Source organism: Schistocerca piceifrons, chromosome 9 (assembly GCF_021461385.2).
Source record: "Schistocerca piceifrons isolate TAMUIC-IGC-003096 chromosome 9, iqSchPice1.1, whole genome shotgun sequence".
NCBI lineage: Eukaryota > Metazoa > Arthropoda > Insecta > Orthoptera > Acrididae > Schistocerca > Schistocerca piceifrons.
The window spans coordinates 82,302,269-82,325,057 of NC_060146.1; the positions used below are offsets into that span (position 1 = coordinate 82,302,269).

Consider the following 22,789-nt stretch of genomic DNA (forward strand, 5'->3'; position numbering starts at 1 on the left):
GAATAGCAGCCTGCATTGCTGCGAAAGGTGGATATACACTGTACTAGTGCCGACATTGTGCATGCTCTGTTGCCTGTGTCTATGTGCCTGTGGTTCTGCCAGTGTGATCATGTGATGTATCTGACCCCAGGAATGTGTCAATAAAGTTTCCCCTTCCTGGGACAATGAATTCACGGTGTTCTTATTTCAATTTCCAGGAGTGTACCAATGACGACCAGGTAAACCGCCGAAACATGCACTATTGGTCTGTAGACAATCCCTGCTGGCTTTGTCAGGTGGAACGTCAGCGTGGTGAGGGATATTGAAGCATCAACTCATCGGCCTGTTTTTCATAGAAGGAACACTGAACATCCACAAGCGTCGCGGCCTCCTAAAAGACCATGTTCCACAGATGCTAGAAGACGTACTTCTGCAGACTAGCAGGAAACTGTGGTACCAACATGGTGGCTGTTCCGTGCACGGTGCACAGAGTACTACAGCATGTCTTCATGAATTATTCCCAAATCGTTGTGAATGGTGGTGCTTGTGGTTGTCGGTTTCCTGAATATTGTGAAGTTGTGTTGTTTGTTTTATGTATTGTGAGATCTAGAAAGTGTAGTGTGTTGTTGGTTTCTGTTTCACAACCCATCAAACCACCCATTGACACATAAGGATGCGAACTTCAGATTCATTCTCCACAGATTAAACAGAACACCCACGAACAAACAGAACTACACACAAGAACTAAACACAATAAAACAAATAGCAGTAGAAAATGGTTATACTACCTATATGGTAGACAGGTTAAATCAAAAAATATGCAAGCAGTACAAAAATGAACATACCACGCACACACAAATCCTCACCCAGCATAGAACAACACAAAACACAAGCAATGACCACATAGAAGACACAACAGAGCAACAACACACACACAAAACGAAATGGCACATACTCACCTACAATAACAAGATTGTTCACAGAATAGGCAACATATTAAAGAAGCAGGGACTCCAAATAGGATACAGGACAGAGAACACAACACAGAAAAAGATCAGAACACAAGAAACACGCATGGATTAATTTAACAGATCAGGAATATATGAACTCACATGCAACACTTGCCAATCATCTTACATAGGACAAATATGCAGAAACGTCAAAACAAGGTACTCAGAACATCTCAGAGCTTTAAAAAGCAACAGCTCCCAAGCACATTTGCTGACCACCTGGTAGCCAACAATCACCACCCAACCACAACAGAATCAGACTTAAGAATACTAAAACCCAGCCACAGCCTATGCAGCAAATTCGCCATTGAGGAAAACTTCCATATACAGAAGGCAATAGCAGAAGGAAAAGAGGTCTTACACGAATACACTACACTCTGTAAGGGCACACTATTTAACACATTAAAGGAACTTTACAAATAAAAACAGGACAAACAGATAAAACAAAAGGAATACCATATAAAAGACAACACGCACGCACACACCCACACCCACCCACCCACACACACACACACACAAAAAGATAAAATGCAAACAAAATTCAAATTTGGCGCTGAACTCTCTGGTGAACAAATGAACACTGACTGGGCTGGGACACACAACACACCGCAATCAAACTGTGTTTTGGTGAAGTGTAAAGTGTTGTTACTACGTTATTTGTGGAAAATACTTGTTAAAGGCGCTGCAGTCTGGAACCGCAAGACCGCTACGGTCGCAGGTTCGAATCCTGCCTCGGGCATGGATGTTTGTGATGTCCTTAGGTTAGTTAGGTTTAACTAGTTCTAAGTTCTAGGGGACTAATGACCTCAGCAGTTAAGTCCCATAGTGCTCAGAGCCATTTGAACCATTTTTTTGAAAATACTTGTTATACTTACATGTGCATCACAACACCTCAGCATGATGCGGAGAATGAAAGTGCTTGCTACACGAAAACGCAAGTAAAAACGAAAATAGGCGCGAAAACGTCGTGACAAACTAGATTACATTCTAGAAGAAAGCTTAACTCCCATCAGAAAACTTTCTCATCAACATCGTTTGGTTGCAGATGACAAGCTACCTGTAGTAATTAACACACACGTGATCCAGAAAATTCATACACACCTAATGTGAAGGTATTCACAAAAGAAAACGATCTGTTGTTCGAATTAAAGATGCACATAATTTTATAATCATTTAACAAAAATATTCATATTGCAGAATAAATAAAAACGAAAACCCACTGATGATGGCACAGTGGTGCCGAAACATGTTTGGGTACTGAGAAAAAACGGTGTTTTGCGTAGCTAGCGGACCTCACATCCAACAATTTTAACTGCAGACATGGGCAATACAAGGAGCTGCAAAACAAAATTATGAATAAAAAGTGTATGTTTTCAAGAAAAATACGCGTTGTAAGTCATATTACAATCCGTTTACTGGCTAACAATACGAGCCCCTGATTACCAATGCGTTCTGTGGAAACCGCACATCAATAGCACTTTCGACTTCCGCAATATTTTCGGTGAGAGTTTTACGTGATTCGCTCTGTATGCCTGTAATTACAAGTCTTACATTCGCCACGGTCATTTTGTGACCCCTGAATACATAAACGATCCAATGGAACATGAGATATTAATAAGAATGTAAATCATGCCGACATAATTTATTCGTAAGAAAAGTTACACGAATAAGAGCGGCAAGCTTAAAAGGAGTACCCTCCCGCCCAACGTGTGCTATACCTGCTAGAGTTTACATAGCGTGCACCACTTTTTATTCAGCGTTTTTACAAGTGCCCATTAGCGTAACCAGCAACCTGCGGCTGACTGGTGCGGGTTTCGGGCAGCCGGACTGCTTTCATCAGCCTGGTCCGCGGGATGAGTCCGTAGGAGGGTGATGGATCGGCGGGGGGAGGGGGGTGAACGAGGCCCCCACACTCTACTCCGTCCGCGACGCGTTTTCCAATGTTCGGCATTCCACTGTTCGCGTTATTCTAGTCTGGCCTCTGTGTAATCCAGTCGGTAGACGTCAAACTGAAGCGAATTAGACTTTTTAAAACGAGGAAAGACATGATGCCTTATTCAGCATTACACAAATACCCCGCGCGTATGCTATCAGCTACCAACAGCATTTTTGGATAAATATTTAAAAATGTCGATAATAGTGTTTGTGGATATTACCAAACTTAAATTGAAACACACCTAATGATTTGCCTACGGTCAACAATCGCAAAGTTATTCCTAATAGATTGTCAACTACGATACCTGTCTCATTGTATTTTGCTTTTCCATCCTCTTTCGTATGAACATTGGTAAATAATTCTTGTCCAGCGTGGACGTATTAGAATACTGCGACTTCAGAAACTGAAGATAATGTAGAACGAATTAGCTGCAGCCAGTTGCTGTTAGAAACATTTATTTTTGCTTATCACATTCACGATGCCTGTCGTCCAGTCTTTAGATGTTCCCATTTATTTACGTGTCGTGCACAACGCTGCTATTGTAAATTGTCGTAAGGGAAGAAAGAATATCTGCGACGCACAAAGAAATGTAAGCACCGGAAGATGATGTGAACATAAACTGAATGTACCCTCAAAAACGTGTCCTTTGAGACAGTTTCTTGGCGAGGGGCGTAGGGAAAGGGGTGCCGCTCATATCGAGTGCTTTGCACCATGAACATAAACGTCACAGGTGCCAAGATTTTGACTTTATGCACTTGGAGCGCTGCCGTCGCCCCACGTGACGAGACGACCCTAACACGGGAAACTACCCATCGCAACCCGATCCGAGTTAGTGGTAAGGGGGCCCCGTGGACAGCCCGGCAAAAACTAAACGCAGATCAGGCATGAAAAGAGGAAGAAGGTGTACTGAACTGTGGTAAAAAGAGCAAAATAGAAATAGTGAGCGGTACAAGAACAAGAAGTGCAACACAGGGAAGGGATGTGTTGTGGTAGCCAGTACGGCATCCCAGCGTGTTTGGTTAGAGGATCAGCTGCGCTCAGTAATAAAATTCACTGAGTGAATGGCTCAACAGTGGACTTCAGCGGGTGTCATGGGGCGTCTGCCCTGAACAGCTGCAGCGGACAATGACCAACAAAATCGACTCAAGAAGAAAGAAAGTGGTTACAGTATTGGCCTGCGACGCGACCGTGCCGTGTTGCAAATTTGAGGGGGACAAAACTGCTGAGGTCATCGGTACCTTGGCTTAGACATTACTTAATCTAACTTAAACTAACTTACGCTAAGGACAAAACACACACCAATACCCGAGGGAGGACTCGAACCTCCGACGGGAGGAGACACGCGGACCGTGGTAAGGCGCCCGAGACCGCGCGGCGTGCCGTGTTCAAACCTCCCTCGTGTCAATTTTTTTTTCTTTTCACCGTTCGCTTTATTCAGATTTGTGTCTTGGTCGTGGTGTAACATTCGTCTGCTACAGCGGGGTGTAAGGCAGGGACCTATAATGACAGCTGATTCTGCACAACTACTCTATTAGCAGCCAAAAGGAAGTAGCTTTCGAATGGGGACCGCAGACGTTTGATGATAAGCCGAGGAGTCAACCGAATCCTCCACCGGAAAACACGTCTGGTGTGTCATACACGGCATTAGTGACAGCACGTGTGTCATATAATAGCAGTCTCTTATCGAAGCACCTAATTTGTATGACTGGTAAGTGAGTGAGATAGCCGTACTTGCCCGGTATAGGTGTTCATATCAATGTGAATGTGATCGCTTCCAAGCAAATGATAAAAAGATCGTAATTTGTCACATCAGCTGCAACAAATGAACGCAAGAGCTTCACAATCACACAGTTTCTTTGTGCTCTGTCAAAACATATGTTTTTAAAGTTTTCGAAGTTGCGTTCCGTTTTGGAAGTCTCGACTGTTCAATTCCTTTGTTGTAACGCAGTTCGCACCAGTTCATTTATAGTTTTCATTTCTGTGAGGCGTTTATGTGGTAGCTCGCCTGCTCTCACTATTCATCACATTTACTTGTGACGGTAACGTATTCTTACCATATGATTTATAGTCTATGTACAACCAACGTATAGTATGACAACTGCCAAAACTCCAGAAAGAGAACAAACTTTTCAATGACTGGACAGAGAGATCATAATTTTGTGAAAAAGAATTATGTGGCACAATGGAGGTAAGAACATGATTCGTCTGCATAGTACTCCAACACAGTAACCACTACACTACGATGCTGTTCCTGTTTCTGGTACAGTGTGTTCACGCAGAGTAGGTTCATCCCCAGTTGAAGTCGAATACACGACAGACTCTACGCGTCCGCACAGACGAACTGAAGGTACACGGGGTGTAAGTCGGGCGAACGTGGTGGGCAAGTAGTCGGTACATCTCCACCCGTCCAGCACTCGGGAAAACGTGCGTCCAGGTGCCTGAGTGTGCAGGAGCACGATTGTGCATAAAACACAGCCTTCTAAATGCTCAGGCACTGCAGTACGCAAGAAATCTGTCTTGTCCTGTCCAGTAAGTTTAACTGAAAGTATGCAGGGTCGCAGCAAATAGTCGCCAACAATGACTGCACAGATGTTAATGAAGAGCCTCCGTCAGCGAGCCGATTGGGCGGTTGCGCGGCTGACCACTCACACTGTATTAGTTACGCGGATTCTGGATTCCGGCCCTTGTGAGCGTCGCTTCATCTGTGAATGAAACAACAACTGCCAAGTTTCTGCGCCACAACACATTGCTGAAGGAACCACAGCCAGAACGACGCTTTCGTGTTAACATCCTCTGGTACTGTACATATTGGTCTGTCACTGCTTCCTGGTGCACGTGTGGAAACTGCCGTGTTCAGAGGCGGCGATCAAAAACGTCTTTAGGTCTCGTAATCTGCGCAGTGGGTACCGCTCGTGGTACGAGTGACGCGCCTCCAATGCATTGCCAGCCGACAAACGGTGAATGCCGTGCGTGGTCGCGAGATCTCCGTTGTACGTTTCCAGGCTGCAAACGACGGCAACAGGACTTACAAACCACGCCGTACACACCTTCGCTAACGGCTACGGATATCTTTAATGTTCCTCGTGCTAGCGTGTCACTTCAGAGCAGACAGCACGCCACAGTTACTAATCACGAGTATGCCGTCAGCTACGTACACGAACGGCGAACACTGGCTGTATACTTCCTGCGTGCGTGCTGAAGGATGTCAGGGCCTGTAACAGCAGCGTGCTCGAATAACTCAGTAACTGTGTGTTTGGAACCCCATGTTGATACAGCCTTTTCTTTTTAGTTATATGAGGAGTCCATTCCTGAAGGTCTACCATCGACTTTTGAAACACCCTGTATATTATGCGTAACAAAGTGGGATAAATTTCTTCAAAAGATGGTATATAGGACATAAAATCCCGTCTGAGGCCTACGATCATTTTCATGTTAATAATTGGCGACCAATGCTGTACAATCGCAGTAAATTCATGAGATGCTCAATTGACTCTTTTATTAGAACATGTTACGTGTTTTGGGATTACACCCATCTTCAGACATCTGTTACAAAAAGTACAAAATATAAGTGAACAGCACACTCAACACGTCTCCACGTTACAGAAAATGAGATCTGGTCATATGAGTTACATACCACAAACTTCAACTCCTTCCTAGCCAACCAGGCGTACAGTCTTGACAAGTCAAAGTGTCGAATAACAAATGACTGCGACACAAGCAGTCTTGAAGCAGAGCGTATACTGACGCTAAACAAGTCAATTAGCAGCGAAGCGCCCTCGGTAGGGGGCACTGCATGGTCATGTGCTCCATGCGTTCACATGTAATTTAATAATAATACACTCATCGTATAACATCTAACAGGGTGTAATTACGACTAGCAATCGGAATAGTACTTCGGTACACGTTAACACTAAAGGATTTCTAAAAATTAAATTACATGTGAACGCATGGGGCACATGACCATGCAGCGCCCCCTACCGAGGGCGCTTCGCTGCTAATTGACTCGTTTAGCGTCAGTATGCGCTCTGCTTCAAGACTGCTTGTGTCGCAGCCATATGTTATTCGACACTTTCTTTGACTTGTCAAGACTGTACGCCTGGTTGGTTAGGAAGGAGTTGAAGTTTGTGGTATGTAACTCGTATGAACAGATCTCATTTTCTGTAACGTTGAGACGTGTTGAGTGTGCTGTTCACTTATGTTTTGTACTTTTTGTAACAGATGTCTGAAGATGGGTGTAATCCCAAAACACGTAACATGTTCTAATAAAAGAGTCAATTCAACATCTCATGACTTTATTGCGATTGTACAGCAGTGGTTGCCAATTATTATCTTCAAAAGATGTATTCCAAAAAATTTTCTCTAGCTAATTGGCAAGAAAGCTTGTTGATTGAAAATTAGTTTTCTAACTACATACGTTCATAAAATTACAGGTAGTGCACCAGTGTGCACATTTGGTGAAGATATTTTGAGGGAAAGATTCTTTACGTGGCGTGATACCTGTGTCCTCGCATTATGAGCTGCACAAGCGTTACTTGGTTCATCTGCATTTTTGCGGCATTAGTCACAGTTACCAACTACAGTGACGCAGACTCAATTTCAGGTAAAAATATTAGTTTTTTTTTTTTAAGTTGATATAAGTTAGGGTGTGATACTGAATAACAAATTGTATACGAAGTAATAAAATAAGTGTTCAGATTTTTCTCTCACGTTTCTGTGAATTTATTTTTTAGGATCTGATCCTGAAGTCACAGCCTACCGTTCAAGAGCCGACAATCAAGGTAATATTTGCTTCCGTTATTCCTATAGACATTTCATGGTTCAGAACTTTATTTGATGCCAACTGCTTTGTGTCGCGTTGGAGTCAAACGATTATGATTAACCATCCTTGTAACATTTCTGAGTTTCAGTCTTTCATTGCTTTTGGGATTATAAGCTACCAGATGGAATGCTATTTATTTAAGTGTTGCACGCATATTTCATAGATATTCGTTTCATAGCTATTCGTAGCCGCGATTAGGAAAATGTAAGTATAGTTTTCTCATAAGGTTTTTATAACGCATCGGTAGCCATCCCAAGTGGAACACGTGCTGTGTTGTGCATTACATTTTATGTCGTTGTTGTGAGATGGCGTTCATCTTTGGAAAGCTAGCATTAAAGGTGACAGGAAACCAGCTAACAAGCGACGTCTTTTGGCTCGAACGGGAATTTGTGTTTAAGCATTTCCACACTCACACGTCTCACGTTTCTACCCACTCCTGCGACGGCGTGTGATCGTGTCGGTCTCGGTTTGTACACAGCACTGGCAGTCTTCGAGGAAGGGAGAAGTAACACGCCAGTCGGTCAGTGGTTGACGTGTTTAGTATACGTGTCAGTATTGTCATCCATGTATAGCGAAATGACCGAAACCTTTAATGTTGGGAAGGTTTTAAATATTGAACATCCATTTCTAGGAAAAAAGGCAAACAAAAAACTGGAGATAAAACAACACGTGCTGTCCCTATTTGACATAGCAAAGAATGGAGACTGCGCCCATCAATGCAAAAACCAAGAGAAGTTTAAGTATTCTGCAGCTTCCATAGTACGTCTCAAGAGAGAATACATAATGTACGGCAGACACGTCACCTTTGTCATGACAGCCAGAAATCTACAGAAAGACCAAGACAATCGCCAAGCTGGGACCCGCTTTGTTGAAGAAGTAAACCACAAAACTGCAAGTTTACCGATACAGCCACACTGCATTTGGAACACTGATAAAAGTAAATTTGATTATCGACTAGTTTCTGATGCGACAGTACCTAAAAAGGGCCTTGGTCGAGTCTGAAAACGTTGTAACCCGTAGTAATACAGTGGTTGTTGGATTTTCAATGAGTGGGCGCCTTCTCTGGATGATCTGGAAAACTGCAGCAGATACATGTCTGGGACATGTTTTATCAGATTCACCAGATCAATAACAACAAAATAAATGGAAATCGTGCTTTACTTTAACCTTGTACAGTTTTTGCGATGGCTTGATATTAGCGAAGTTTAAGTTTCAAGCAAAATCTTTTATTAGCCGTACCTCGGTAACTAAACATTTGCGGAACTATGTTTATATTTCAATATTAACATATCTTTAGGAATCACCCTGTGTAATGAGAATTATGACCATACATCTTACAATAATTAGGAGAAACAATGAGACCAGACAACTGAGGCTATGGTGCCATAGCCAAGTCACTACAAGTTATGCCTATGCTTTCCCAAAAGTTAATTCCATGTCCTAATGCAGCATAGATAAAACTACACCAAGATAAATACTGTAAAAAATTCTTGCAATGTGTCCTGCTGTGACACAGTGATAGTATGGCTGATACAAATTCCCAAGTCTGAAAATGAAACATACATATGTATATTTAATCATTGTCATGCTGCAAACTCCCATGAGATAAACATAAACCTCACTGTAGTGTATCAAACACAGCAAGCTTCCATATGGAATACAGCACATAATTTTACTATGTTCCGAAAAAAGAATGTCACTGTACTTTCATGTAGCATTGACAGACTACTAACTTGCTAACATTGTTCCATCTGCTTGGTAATCCATTCTGTCACTAGAGAGCATGAACATAGTACAGAAACACAAGAAACAAAATGGGACGTACTTAATGCACAATATGGTCTAAGGCGCTGCAGTCATGAACTGTGTGGCTGGTCCCGGCGGAGGTTCGAGTACTCTCTCGGGAATGGGTGTGTGTGTCTGTCCTTAGGATAATTTAGGTTAATTAGTGTGTAAGCTGAGGGACTGATGACCTTAGCAGTTAAGTCCCATAAGATTTCACACACATTTGAACATTTTGTAATGTACAATAACAGGCGCTAGATGGCGCCCTTGTCAAGTCTTAACGAAACTAGTCTCTAGTTGAAACATAAACGCTGACTGTACACTGGTATACAATCCAAAACATTGCTATACATTGTTTACAGCTTTGAAATTAGGTAGCACAGCATACTCGATAACATATGATAACAAAGAAACGAAGTTTCGTCTCAGTACACTATTAAAACAAACAGAATATTGTTGTACATACATTACAAAATGCCAGTCCCATGCTTCCCATTAAGCCAAAGCCCACAACCACCTCTGTCTCCTTAAACTTCTCTCTGGCCGGACATGGGGGTTGATATCCTCTACTGTCCTCCACATCCACAAATCCTTGATCGGGCCCATCCTCTGCTATGCCATTCCCGTATGGATATCCGCCCCCCCCCCCCCCCAATCCTATAAATCCCTGCAGATCCTTGAGCGCCATGCACACCACCTCGCCTTCCCTATACACCTCCCGTCCCCCCTGTGGATCCTCTATGACCTGATTCCTTTCCCCCATCTGCTCCTTCCTCGATCATATCCACATCAACTCCCGCCGACTTGATCCCCCTCATGCCCTGGTAGCTCCTCTCCTCTCCAACACCCGCCTGCTGCCGTGGCTTCACTGTTGTGTCCCCCCTACCCTCCACCTCTACACCCTTCATCTCCTTTCCCAAGGTGGATTCCATCAACTACCCCTCCTGGATGATGCCCTCCATTTATCCCTCATATCAACTCTGATTACCTCCCCCTCCCTCCCTCTGTTCTCTTCCCAGGCTCCCTCTCTCATCCAGTTTTTTTCCTGCCTACCTTCTCTTTGACTCCATTCTCTCTCCCCCCCCCCCCCCCCCCGAGTCCTTTTGCCTTCCCCTCCTCTGCCTTCCCCACTCCTTCTTGCGTCCGCCCTGCCCCCTTTTATATATCCTCTCCCTCATGTCTCCTCTATAGCGCAGTTTTGAGTGTCCAGTGTTGTGCATCACCTTTCAGTGTTGCAAACAGACACCATACTACCGCTAGGTGTGTTTTTAAACTCTTGCGAACAGAAACCAAACTGTCGCCGTGTCTTTTAATTGTGACAGTCTGATTACTGTGTATTTTAATCAGCATCACCTACCCTTTGTTTCTATATTTTTACTTTTCAACTTTTTACCATGTTCCAGTTTTCAACAGTCAGTGTTCTATGGCCTGTTTTTATTGTTTTGATATCTCCTCATTATGTCTTTAACTCTTCTGAAGGCTGAAGAGCGGCATATTACACTGCTTCCAGCCTGGCCCCCCTCCCATTCTGGGGGGAAATCGAAATTCAATAAAGAAAAAAAAACTTCCCATTGAAATGTTGTTCCTTACAGTCTTTCACACAGACTATTACAAAACAAATTAAAATCCTATTTACTAGAGATAATAGGTGTATCATGTCAAAACACTATATATCGCAAGTGTAAAGGGCTAGATGTGTTGTGTATTTGAAGGGGAGAAAAGGTTTTTTTTCTTTTTTTGTGTATATTAGCCACCGATCATGAGAAGGCAGTACCAGTGGACAAAAGCAACATCATAGTTACAGCAAAACTGAAACTCCATTCTAGATACTACATTCCAGCAATCTTAAGTAAAGATGAAGACAACCTATGATTGTGGATAGAGAATGTGCACAATATATTAACTAATGCACACATACATATGAAATTAATTTATCACATTGCTATTTATATGAAGTAGTCAATCACAGCATTTAAGACAGTAGGCTACACAATCTGCAAGATCCTTTATCTTATATAACGGGATAAACATCACAAAAGCAAAAGTATTAAAGCAACTCAAAGTCCATGCTATTACACAATTGCAAAGTACATTTAATATCTAACTCTGCCATAGTAATAGAAAAACAACCTGATCCTAAATATAAAAAGTAAGCATCTCAATTTTTTTTATATTAGCCCAGTAACAAGCTGTACATATACTGACCTACAGCTATATAACGTTAACGATATACGAAGTAGTAAATATTTATCCTGATGTAGGTTTTATCCGTGCTGCATTAGGACATGCAATGAACTTTTGGGAAAGCATGGGCATAACTTGTAGTGACTTGTTTGTGCCATCATTGCCTCAGTCGCCTGGTTTCATTATTTCTCGTAATTTTGTAAGATGTATGGTCATAATTATCATCATATATTCCCCAACTGATGTTTTAGATTTGAAAATGAGGACGTAGTTCGTTGAAACTGGTAATGTAACCACTTTTTTTAAAGAAAAAATTTCATGGACTGTGACTATGGCTTTACTATTGTAGTGTCACATAAACATTTAAATTATATTTTGGTCCCAATCCTTATGACAGTTATGTCGGAATATAGAATATTGTAGAGACAATGCTCAGCCACAGCCTGGGGACTAAGTACGTATCCCTTTTCGAGGGGTGGTCGTTTGGGTTTTGCTATGGCTTGCACAAGTTTACAAACATTTTAGCAGCTGGTCGTGGACAAAGATTTATTTCATCTGCTGCTCGGGTACTGCTGTATCGTACGCTTCCACGCCCAGCCAGGCCGACTCACCTCGCAACGTTGAGATGGCTGTGTCGTGTTTTGCAAAGCATAACGCCTGTGCTCGCCTGCGACCGTCACTGCTGCAGTTCATTTCCAGCTTCGCACGCTTACGAACAAAAATGTTCGGTGCGCTTGATTTCTCTCTCCTTTAACAAGATCCAGCCTCTCAGTAAGTGTCGCTCTGCTAGTCAGTATGACAGTGGTCAATGTTGTTTCTGTCTGGTACCTGTTCTCCCTGCACTGATCCACGTGATTCATTAATATGTTCACGGAGATTAATCCTTCCTGTTCATTAATGAGTATCTATGGACGGGGTTCAAAAAAATGTTCGAATGTGTGTGAAATCTTATGGGACTTAACAGCTAGGGTCATCAGTCCCTAAGCTTACATACTACTTAACCTAAATTATCCTAACGACAAACATACACACACACACACCCATGCCCGAGGGAGGACTCGAACCTCCGCCGGGACCAGCCGTACAGTCCGTGAGTGCAGCGCCCTAGACCGCTCGGCTAATCCTGCGTGGCTATGGCAGGGATTGACTCAGGCCCTAAATTCTGGTCAGAGTAGTCACGTTGGTGGCTGTAACACCTGGACAGGTTCCTCTGACCGATATAACCGAGGCTGCAAAATGCCCAGGTGTACTGTGGCAGACAGACGGAACTGTTTGGCCTGACGCCCTCCTCTTCCATCCAGTTCTGAGCTTTCTGCCAGTTTGAGCTTCCCTTGTTCGTAGCAACTGGCCACCACTATCACTTCATCGAAGGCAGAGTACAACCCATGTTCGCAAACTGCTCATCTCTTTCATGCCAGCCTTTCCCGTTTCCTGACCCTGCGCCCACTACCCTCTTCAGGACCTTTGCCGTCTTGTCTCCTGACGTGTCAGGCCTGAAGACAGGGATTCCTGTTACCCTTCCCTCCCCCTAAAGGTCCTCTGCTGCTCCGCAGCACATTATGTGGACTACAGTGTACATGTGCTATGTTTATACCTAACAAACACAAAACCTTAAACCTCCTCTTAGGTCCTAGGCCTTAACATTCACGGATTTTCTGTCTCTGGTTCGTCTGCAACCTCCCATCTTTTCGCTTTTTTCTTTTGTTTCAGCCCACAACTCCTGGAATAACGTGTGGACGCGTTCTAAACGGTTTCAGACGTCCCACATGTACAGACGTCTCAGATGCACAATCATCATCCTTGTCGACAGATGGATTTTTTACTGGTGACATAGTTTCAACAGTTTGATACGGCCCCTGATATCTTGCCAGATATTTATTTGCTATCCATTTCGGAGGATAGGAAGTCGACAGACGTGTACTGCGGCGTTCTTAATGCATGGCTCACTGTTTATTCTCGTTTTTCTAGTGCCTCGGTATTAGCTCCCCACACCATGTTCCGTATTTCGCTTATCACTCTTGCAAACTCTTTAGGGATTCTACCGTTTTACCCTTCTCGGCTTTTAACATGTCAAACGGTGACGGCATCTCATGACCATATTCTACCTCATACTGCGACAATCCTGCACTCCTATGCTGCTTAGAGTTCTATTCTGAGACCACATATCTTAAACAGACATCCCAATTGGTATGCCGTGCGTCCACATAGTATCCTAACATTTTCCCTACAGTTCTATGAACCCTTTCCATTCCTCCATTAGCTTCAGGATATACATGACTATTTGTCAACACAGCCAGCACAGTTCTGAAAAAATCCGACATCAATTTGGTTGCCTGATCTGTCTTATCATCTCAGGTACTCCGAATTTCAGTATGCACTTGCGCCTCTGTTTCTTCATGTTGCTTGGGCGTCGTGACCATTTCCATGTATCTCGAAAAATGGTCTGTAATCTATACTAGATACTTTACAGGTCTTACGTTGAAAGAATCCAAGGCCTCAGTCCTGATCAATTCGAACTGTGCTAATACTTAGGGTAAACTCTGCAATGGTACTCTTGTCCGAGACAAATTCACTCTCTGTGCACACTGTATGCTATTCGGCACATATTGATCCACGTCCACCTTCCTATTCTCCCACCAGTTCCTCTCCCAGTACTCTCTTGGTGTTGGCAGAGCCACATCCCCCACGACTGGCTAACAAGTGATCAAGCGTTTCCTGTGACACTTCAAACCCCAACTGTGCTGGTACCTCCACTCACGGTTTCAACTTAGTTTCTGTGCACAACAACCCATCCTGCACACAAAACTGTGGCTGTTTACGAAACTTTTTGCATTTTTCATCCATCTCCTGTACTGTCTGCCATACTTTAAGCTCATTACCTCTTATTTTCAATACAGCTACTTTCCTACACAATTCAAAGTTTCCATGTCACTTTCCTGGTTTATGTATGACCCCGAAGTCACACTTTATCGTACTGCCCACCTTGTCAACCTACTGGATGAATTCTTCGACCTTAGCAACCATTTCAACGCTGCATGATCCATTATCACCGAAACTTGTGTCCATTGAGATAACACTTGAAGTAGGTGATTCCATATACGTGACATAACGTTTCGTTTTCTGTCATGGAGTAATTCTTCCCTGCAGAGTTCGTTTCCTTTGATGTATAGGCTACTGAATGTTCCACGCCCTTAACCTCCTGACCCAGCATACAACAAAGTGCATGTTAGGACACAACACATAACATAATTAATTCGTTATTGAAATTTGGAATCACTAAGAGTGGACTCGTCGTCAAAGTTTCTTTCACTTTCTTAAGAGCACACCGGAAATCCTCTGACCATACACACTTTGAATGTTTCTGGAGCAATAATTGCGTTAATAGTCTGGCGATATCCGCAAATCCTTTTAAAAACCTTCTATAATAATTTGTGATGCCAAGTCCCTTCGCTGTTTTGGGTACAGGAAATCCACGTATGGCTTTTACTTATCTTGAGCCCATCTTTTCCCCCTCCTTACTAATTTGGTGACAAGGGTGGGCCATCTCCTCTAACACAAAATTTCACTTCTCTGTACTCAACGTTAAATTTGCTGCCCCCCCTTGGCCACTGTATGCACTGCATCACGTCACTCGCAAAGACTGTTGTATTATAAGGGTACACCGTGCGCTGACATGGTTTCAGTGCTGTGAGAGCCCCATCCAGCAGACTCTGAAATGTTGCAGGCTCGTCGCGTTTTCCAACCAAAAAGCATCCTGATGAATTGATAATGTCCCCAAAGGCGAAGAAAATGCTGTTTTAGGTCGGTCTTCCAGAGCCATTTCTAACTGACGGTAGCCGGTTTTTGAGTCCATCGTCGAAAAATACTTGCACTGTCGTAAATAGTCTATGGTTTCTGTGATGTTCGGGAAAGGGTATCCATCACAGTGTTGGTATTCAAAGAACGACAATAGCAACAAAACCTATAGTTTCGTGATCCAGCTGTTGATTATTTGGGTGCAACGACAATTCTGCGCCCCCTCCCGCTATGGGCTATTGCTTCCCTTAATAGTCCCTTCCTTCAGATGCAGATAGATGAGATGCTCCAGAACTGGCTGCAGGTACCTCGGTACCCTGTACGTTTGTAGCAAACTGGTGATTCATTGCAAATTAGTATTTTGTGCTGCGTTGTTTGCGTCGCTGGCAGCAGCCGTTTTGGAAAAAATAAATGCATAAATTCCAAGAGTCATTTTTCCATCTGTTTCTTATTAATCCTCTCTAGGTGCTTCCCCTTACATTGTAATGCAGTTTCAGTGGCGTTTTACGATTGTTTGTGAGCATCGCCACTCCAGGATACCACATTAGCCAGTAACAAACCGTTAACTCAACCTTCCTGGCACTGTATTTATCTACAGATACAGAGCATTTTCCCCATTTAGCTTTTGTACACTCACTTCTCATTGAGGAACCTGCCTGATCCAGCACTTCATCTACTTCCAATGGTCCCACACCATACACAACGTCTGTACCGATAAGTTAGACATAACAGTGTAGTAGAGTGGTTTGCCAATAGCCTTAGGTACGCGATTGTGTAAATCGAGCAGTAATGTGATTGTTCACGGTTTGAATGGTTTTTCATATCTAATAGACTCTCCCTACACTGACAAATGTTTCCTCTACTGAAAACGTTTTTCCATTAAGCTCCGCAAGGCACTGTGAAAGTCGATTTTGGTACAATGCTGATGCAAGAAATCCGACTCCAGAACCGCGTCATAGCCTTCGCCTGTGGCACACCTTCCACACACTGCCATGCCTGAGCAAAATCCACGTCCAGAAATCCCAACGGTGACATCTTCATCCCTCACTCCATCCCATCTGTACTGTGGTGGCTTACACCACCAGATTCCCACTGGCAACAGGTACATTCACCGTCCATTCAAAAACATCCAGCAATTCCTCTTCCCCACTTCTCACACCATCCACCTCTGCATACAATCTTATAGCATCTAATTTTGCTACGAATATCTGTAGGTGGATCTCAGGTTCCTTTTGGCGTTTAACGCCTGCTGCTTCTCTGGTCCTGTACCTCTGAAACTACCATTACCACCATTCTGACCTCTGCCCCTATTCCCACAGTTTCATGGCTATCGACATCACTTCCACATATGACCCATCTGTCCACAGTCGTAACATCTTATATTAGCTGAAGACGCTGCTCGTCCAACTTGCAACCCGGTCAGCATATAAGCTTCTTCTCATTCTAGTGCCAATCTAATAGCTGCACACAAACCAAATGGAACCCCTGTTCGCACTCTCCTCAATATTTCCGAAGGCAAATTTCTTAAAATGCGAAAAGTGCATTCTGAACGTCCTAACACAAAATAATTTTATTCAGCATAGTATTTTTCCCCTACTTATATCTACAACCATTAACATTGCTCATCCTGTGCACAAATTCTTTTACCAGTTATTCATACCTCTTTGATACCCTGTGCGACTGTTCTCTAAATGTCTGGTATTATTTTGCTTGCTATATCTTTGAACTAGCCCCCTTTTAAATTCTTCAAGTGTTTCAGCTCCCTCGAGAGCTTCCATACAATCCGCAGAAGCTTTATCTTCTCCAGTTACTTTTAATTTTGTTACCCTCAATAGTTCCATGTCAAACCATCCTACCATCTCTGCCAAATTTCTAAGACTACTGCATCACCAGTTTGGGTAAACTGGTGGAGACAGTTTGGGGCTACTCTGTGTGGTGCCAGTTAAAGACATCTGTACTCTCCAATAGTTTATAGTGGCACCCCGCCATACCTCACTAGAGGAAGCAGCAGCTTGGCAGCGGCATTCGGCCGCCTAGTGAGTGTTGCACCCCAAAATGCTGACAGAGCACAGCAAGGGCCAGGTGTTGGCTCACGACACAAGTGCTTCCATCAGTGGTGACTTCAGCTTGGGGCGACCTCAGCTGGCACTGACCGTCTGTGTTGTGGCACAGCTCGTGAGTGCTGCACAGTCCAGAAGGCAGCAGGCTGGTGGGGTAATGGGACGGACCTACTGCCCCCCTCCCCTCTCTGCACCCCCTGCCCCAGTCTGTGGCTGGCCAACTGCTTCCCAGGGCTGATGCTGGCCTGTTTTGGCGATGGCTCAAGGTGCCACAGGGCAACCTGCCCTTATGCGGAGTCGACCTGTAGCCTGCAAAAAGGATTCCACATGGTGTTCACACGATGCACTGCCGTGGCGTCAGAGCTATGACTTCATTACAAAGTGGCTAAGTATATATGTTGTTTGGGCTTTCTATGCTTTGCAGCAAAGATGCTAAACACATCGGTGGCTGCTGGTGTGGAAAGACTTGTGTCATCTACCAAGTGGGTACTGGTCCCCCTGCTTAGCCGGGTGGTAACATGCTTACCTCGCATGCAAGCGATCCCTCGATCGATTCCCGGCCGGGTCGGACAATTTTTCCACTCGGGGACCGAATGTTGCATTATCCTCATCATCATTTCATCCTCATTGTGATATCATCCTCATCACCAGCGTGCGAGTCGCCGAATGTGATGTCGACTGAAATAAGCCTTGCATTTGGCAGCCAAACTTTTTTTTTATTTTTGGGTAGTGCTGTGTCACATGTTTCCATCCCTTGCCTTGCAGTACTGGGATGTATGTATTACGTTTCATACAGCGTAACACTCACACTTGGTTGCAGGTGGAGCTGTGACTATGCGCTTTCAACTTTGCTCATTTGTGACCAAATGTGGGTGGTATGCTGCATTGTGCTGAGCCACCTCAAACAGAATGGCCTCTCCCATGGCAACTGTCACAGTTTACAAAAATATCGATCATTAGAACTCAACTCGCAGTTTTCTCACATGGCATCCTGAGACCATTAATGTTAAAAATTTAATATGTACCTGTACGACAAACTCTACTCAGACAAGCTTTGATGTTGTCGTAAGTGACATGTAATAGACAATATTTATGAAATTTTGCGTGATGCAAACCTGCCTGTGCCTCATACAAGTAAAAAATGTTCAAATGTGTGTGAATTCCTAAGGGACCAAACTGCTGGCCTGCTGGCCGGTGTGGCCGTGCGGTTCTAGGCGCTTCAGTCTGGAACCGCGTGACCGCTACAGTCGCAGGTTCGATTCCTGCCTCAGGCATGGATGTGTGTGATGTCCTTAGGTTAGTTAGGTTTAAGTAGTTCTGATGACCACAGATGTTAAGTCCCATAGTGCTGAGAGCCATTTTGAGTCATCGGGTCCCTAGACTTACACACTACTTAAACTAACTTATGCTAAGAACAAGATACACGCCCATGCCCGATGGAGGACTCGAACCTCCAGCGGGAGGGGCCGCGCAATCCGTGACACGGCTCCTCTAACCAGGCGGCCAGTCCGTGCGGCATACAGAGGTTCACTGTGAGGGAGGGGAAAGGCCTGCTCAGGGATCCCGTGTTTTAGAACCGCCGACAGCGGACCTGGCCCGCCTGCTGGACTCCGGGGTCGGCGCCGTGGTGTGGCTGGTGGCGGGCGACACGCGCCTGGTGGCGCACAGGGCCGTCCTGGCTGCCCGGAGTCCGGTGCTGGCCGCCATGTTGCGCGACGACTCGCCGGAGGCCAGCAGCGGCCGGATCAGCATCTCGGACGTGGAGGGCCCGGTGCTGCGCCAGCTGGTGGCCTACATGTACACCCTCCGGGCCCCCCAGCTGCCCGACGTGACCCCACAGCTGGCGGCCGCCGCTGACAGGTACGGCCTGCCCGCCCTGAAGGCAGCGTGCGAGCAGCAGCTGGCCGCGCAGCTCTCTGCGGGGACTGCGGCGGCTGCAGCTGTGCTCGCGGCTAGGCGCACCTCCGACAGCCTCAGGCAGGCCGTCGCCGACTTCGTGAAGGCTCACCTGTTCCACGTGATGCCACACACGGTGCGCGGCAAGCACCGAGATGTGACTGAAGCTAGCCACCAACACTCTGATCCATTTGCTGAAACGAGGTAAGTGACAGACGAGTCACTCGTCTTTGTCGTTTCCAAAGCTACAATATTCACCACCGAGTATCCACAAATGCGTCTGTGATGTAAAATTCACTTTCAGTGATGTTCATTTCCTTGTGTTTCATAATGCCTTTCTTGATTCCTCATAAAAGATATGTGGTGTGTGTACTGTAAGACCTTCGGTAAACAAACCATCAGATTATTTGACTTGTCGCTCTAACGAAGTAGGCGAGTGTCAGCAATATGTCTCTTGGTCTTATTGTAGCATGTTTATCTTCTGCCGTTAGGTCAGACGATAGAAATGCCACTTGCACGCTTAGAATAGCAGATTGACGGTGACCAACTTTAAACAGAACTTGATTAATTTTCACACACATTCCGGTCAACTGACAACCGTCCCAACGTTGACGTTGGGAGTGGCCGAGTGGTTAAAGGCGCTACAGTCTGGAACCGCACGACCACTACGGTCGCAGGTTCGAATCCTGCCTCGGCATGGATGTGTGTGATGTTCTTAGGTTAGTTAGGTTTGAGTAGTTCTAAGTTCTAGGGGACTTATGACCACAGCAGTTGAGTCCCATAGTGCTCAGAGCCACTTGGGGCACCTGTCAAAAGGGGTAGTGTTTGCCATGTAGTCGCACATCCACAATCGCTGTGTACACATTCACAGACGGTGCAGTATGGCACAGAGGAGAGGCCTAGCAGAGTCTCTATGGTGGAGGGCCATAGGAAGAATGGAAGCAGGACAGTCGCAAAATGATGTGGCCCAACGGCTTAATGTGAATCGTTTTGCTGTTTCACGAACGTGACGACCATTCGTAGAGACCGAAGCTGTACTCTGAAGACCAGGGCAGCACCGACCACGTGTGGCATCAGAAAGAGAGGACCGCTATTTGGCTGTAAGGGCACAACGGCACCGCCGTAGTACTGCTCAGCAACTGGCATCTGACCTCGCAGCATCCACTGGACGTGTTGTATCGAGTCAAACGGTGTACTAAAGGCTTCGGCAGAGTGCTCTTTTTTGTCGGAGACCTGCTGTATGTCTACCTCTGACGCGTCTTCACAGAAGGGGGCGTCTAGAGTGGAGTCGAATGGTGGGCCAATGTTCCTTTCAGAGATGAGTCCTGATTTCGTCCGGAGAGTGATTCCCGACGGATTCGCATCTGGAGGGAACGTGGAACAGCATTTCGCGACCCAAACATTGTGGAAAGAGACCGATATCGAGTAGTATCCCTAATGGTGTGGGCAGCGATTATGCTGACCCTTCATGGAATTCTACAGGTGAATCGGAATGGTTTAACTGCTGTCAGGTATCGTGACGAGGTCTTGGGACCTGATGTACGGTTGTTGCGAGTTGCTGTGGGCACAGACTTCGTATTGCTAGACGATAGTGCTCGACCTCATAGAGCATAGGTGGTTGATTTTTCCTTGGAAACGGAAGATACTGCACGCGTGGCGTGGCCTGCTCGCTCTGTCAATTAGAATCCCATAGACCATGCGAGAATTAGTAGAAGTCCTTGGGAAACAGAAGAGATGTTGAATTTAATTGATGAAAGGAGAGAATATAAAAATGCAGTAAATTAAGCAGGCGAAAAGGAATACAAACGTATCAAAAAAGAGTTCACAGGAAGTGAAAAATAGGCAGGTGTGGCTAGAGAACAAATGCAAGGATGTAGAGGTATATATCTCTGGGGGTAAGATAGATACTGTCTACAGTAAAATTAAAGAGACCTTTGGAGAAAAGAGAAACACTTGTATGAATATCAATGGCCGCAGATGGAAAACCAGTTCTAAGCAAGGAAGGGAAAGGAGAATGGTGGAAGGAGTATATAGAGGGTCTATACAAGGACGATGTACTTAAGGGCAATATTAATGAAATTGAAGAGGAGGTAGATGATGATGAAATGGGGGATATGATACCGGATGAAGAATTTGACAGAGCACTGGAAGACCTAAGTCAAAACAAGGCCCCAGGAGTAGACCCCAGGAGTCGACAACATTCCATTAGAACTACTGACAGTGTCGGCAGAGCCAGCCATGACAAATCTCTACCACCTGGTGAGCAAGATGTATGAGAAGGGCGAAATACCCTTAGACGTCAAGAAGAATATAATAATTACAACCCCAAAGAAATCACGTGTTGACATGTTTGAAAATTACCGAACTATCACGCTAATGAGTTACAGCTGCAAAATACTAACACGAATTCTTTACATACGAATGGAAGAACTGGTAGAAGCCGACCTCGGGTAAGATCAATTTGGATTTCGTAGAAATGTTTGAACACGCGAGGCAATACTGACCCTACGACTTTTCTTAGAAGATAGATTAAGGAAAAGCAAACCTACGTTTCTAACATTTGTAGACTTAGAGAAAGCTATTGATAATGTTGACTGGAATATTCTCCTTCAAATTCTGAATGTGGCAGGGGTAAAATACCGGGAGCGAAAGGCTATTTCAAATTTCTACAGAAACCAGATGGTAGTTATAAGACTCGAGGGCCATGAAAGACAAGCAGTGGTTGCGAAGGCAGTGAGACAGGGTTGTAGCCTATCCCTGATGTTATTCAATCTGGATATTGAGCAAGCAGTAAAGAAAACAAAAGAAAAATTTGGAGTACGAATTAAATTCCATGGAGAAGAAATAAAAACTTTGAGGTTTGCCGATGACATTGTAATTCTGTCAGAGACAGCAAAGGACCTGAAAGAGCAGTTGAACGAAGTGGACAATGTCTTGAAAGGAGGATATAAGATTGATATCAACAAGAGTAAAACGAGGATAATGGAATGTAGTCAATTAAATCAAGTGAGTTTGAGGGAATTAGATTAGTAAATGAGACACTTAAAGTAGTAGAGAGTTTTGCTATTTGGGGAGCAAAGTAACTGATGATCGTCAGAGAGGATATAAAATGTTGACAGGCCCTGGCAAGGAAAGCGTTTCTGAAGGAGATGAATTTGTTACCTTAAGTGTTAATTTAAGTGCAAGGAACTCTTTTCTGAAAGTATTTGTATGGAGTGTAGCTATGTATGGTAGTGAAACATGGACGATAAATAGTTTGGACGAGAAGAGAATAGAAGCTTTCGAAATGTGGTGCTACAGAAGAATGCTGAAGATTAGATGGATA

General features: G+C 44.5%; 1 protein-coding gene across 1 annotated transcript in view; it reads left to right on the plus strand.

Moving 5' to 3' along the window:
* The window catches only part of LOC124717283 (CARD- and ANK-domain containing inflammasome adapter protein-like), a 68,509-nt gene that overhangs the window by 33,495 nt on the left and 12,225 nt on the right, over nucleotides 1–22,789 (plus strand). The window contains exons 2-4 of the mRNA XM_047244098.1: nucleotides 7,356–7,525; nucleotides 7,656–7,703; nucleotides 19,143–19,668. Of these exons, the coding sequence (XP_047100054.1) occupies nucleotides 7,438–7,525; nucleotides 7,656–7,703; nucleotides 19,143–19,668 (662 nt within the window). The 5' untranslated portion in view covers nucleotides 7,356–7,437. The remainder of the gene's footprint in view (nucleotides 1–7,355; nucleotides 7,526–7,655; nucleotides 7,704–19,142; nucleotides 19,669–22,789) is intronic.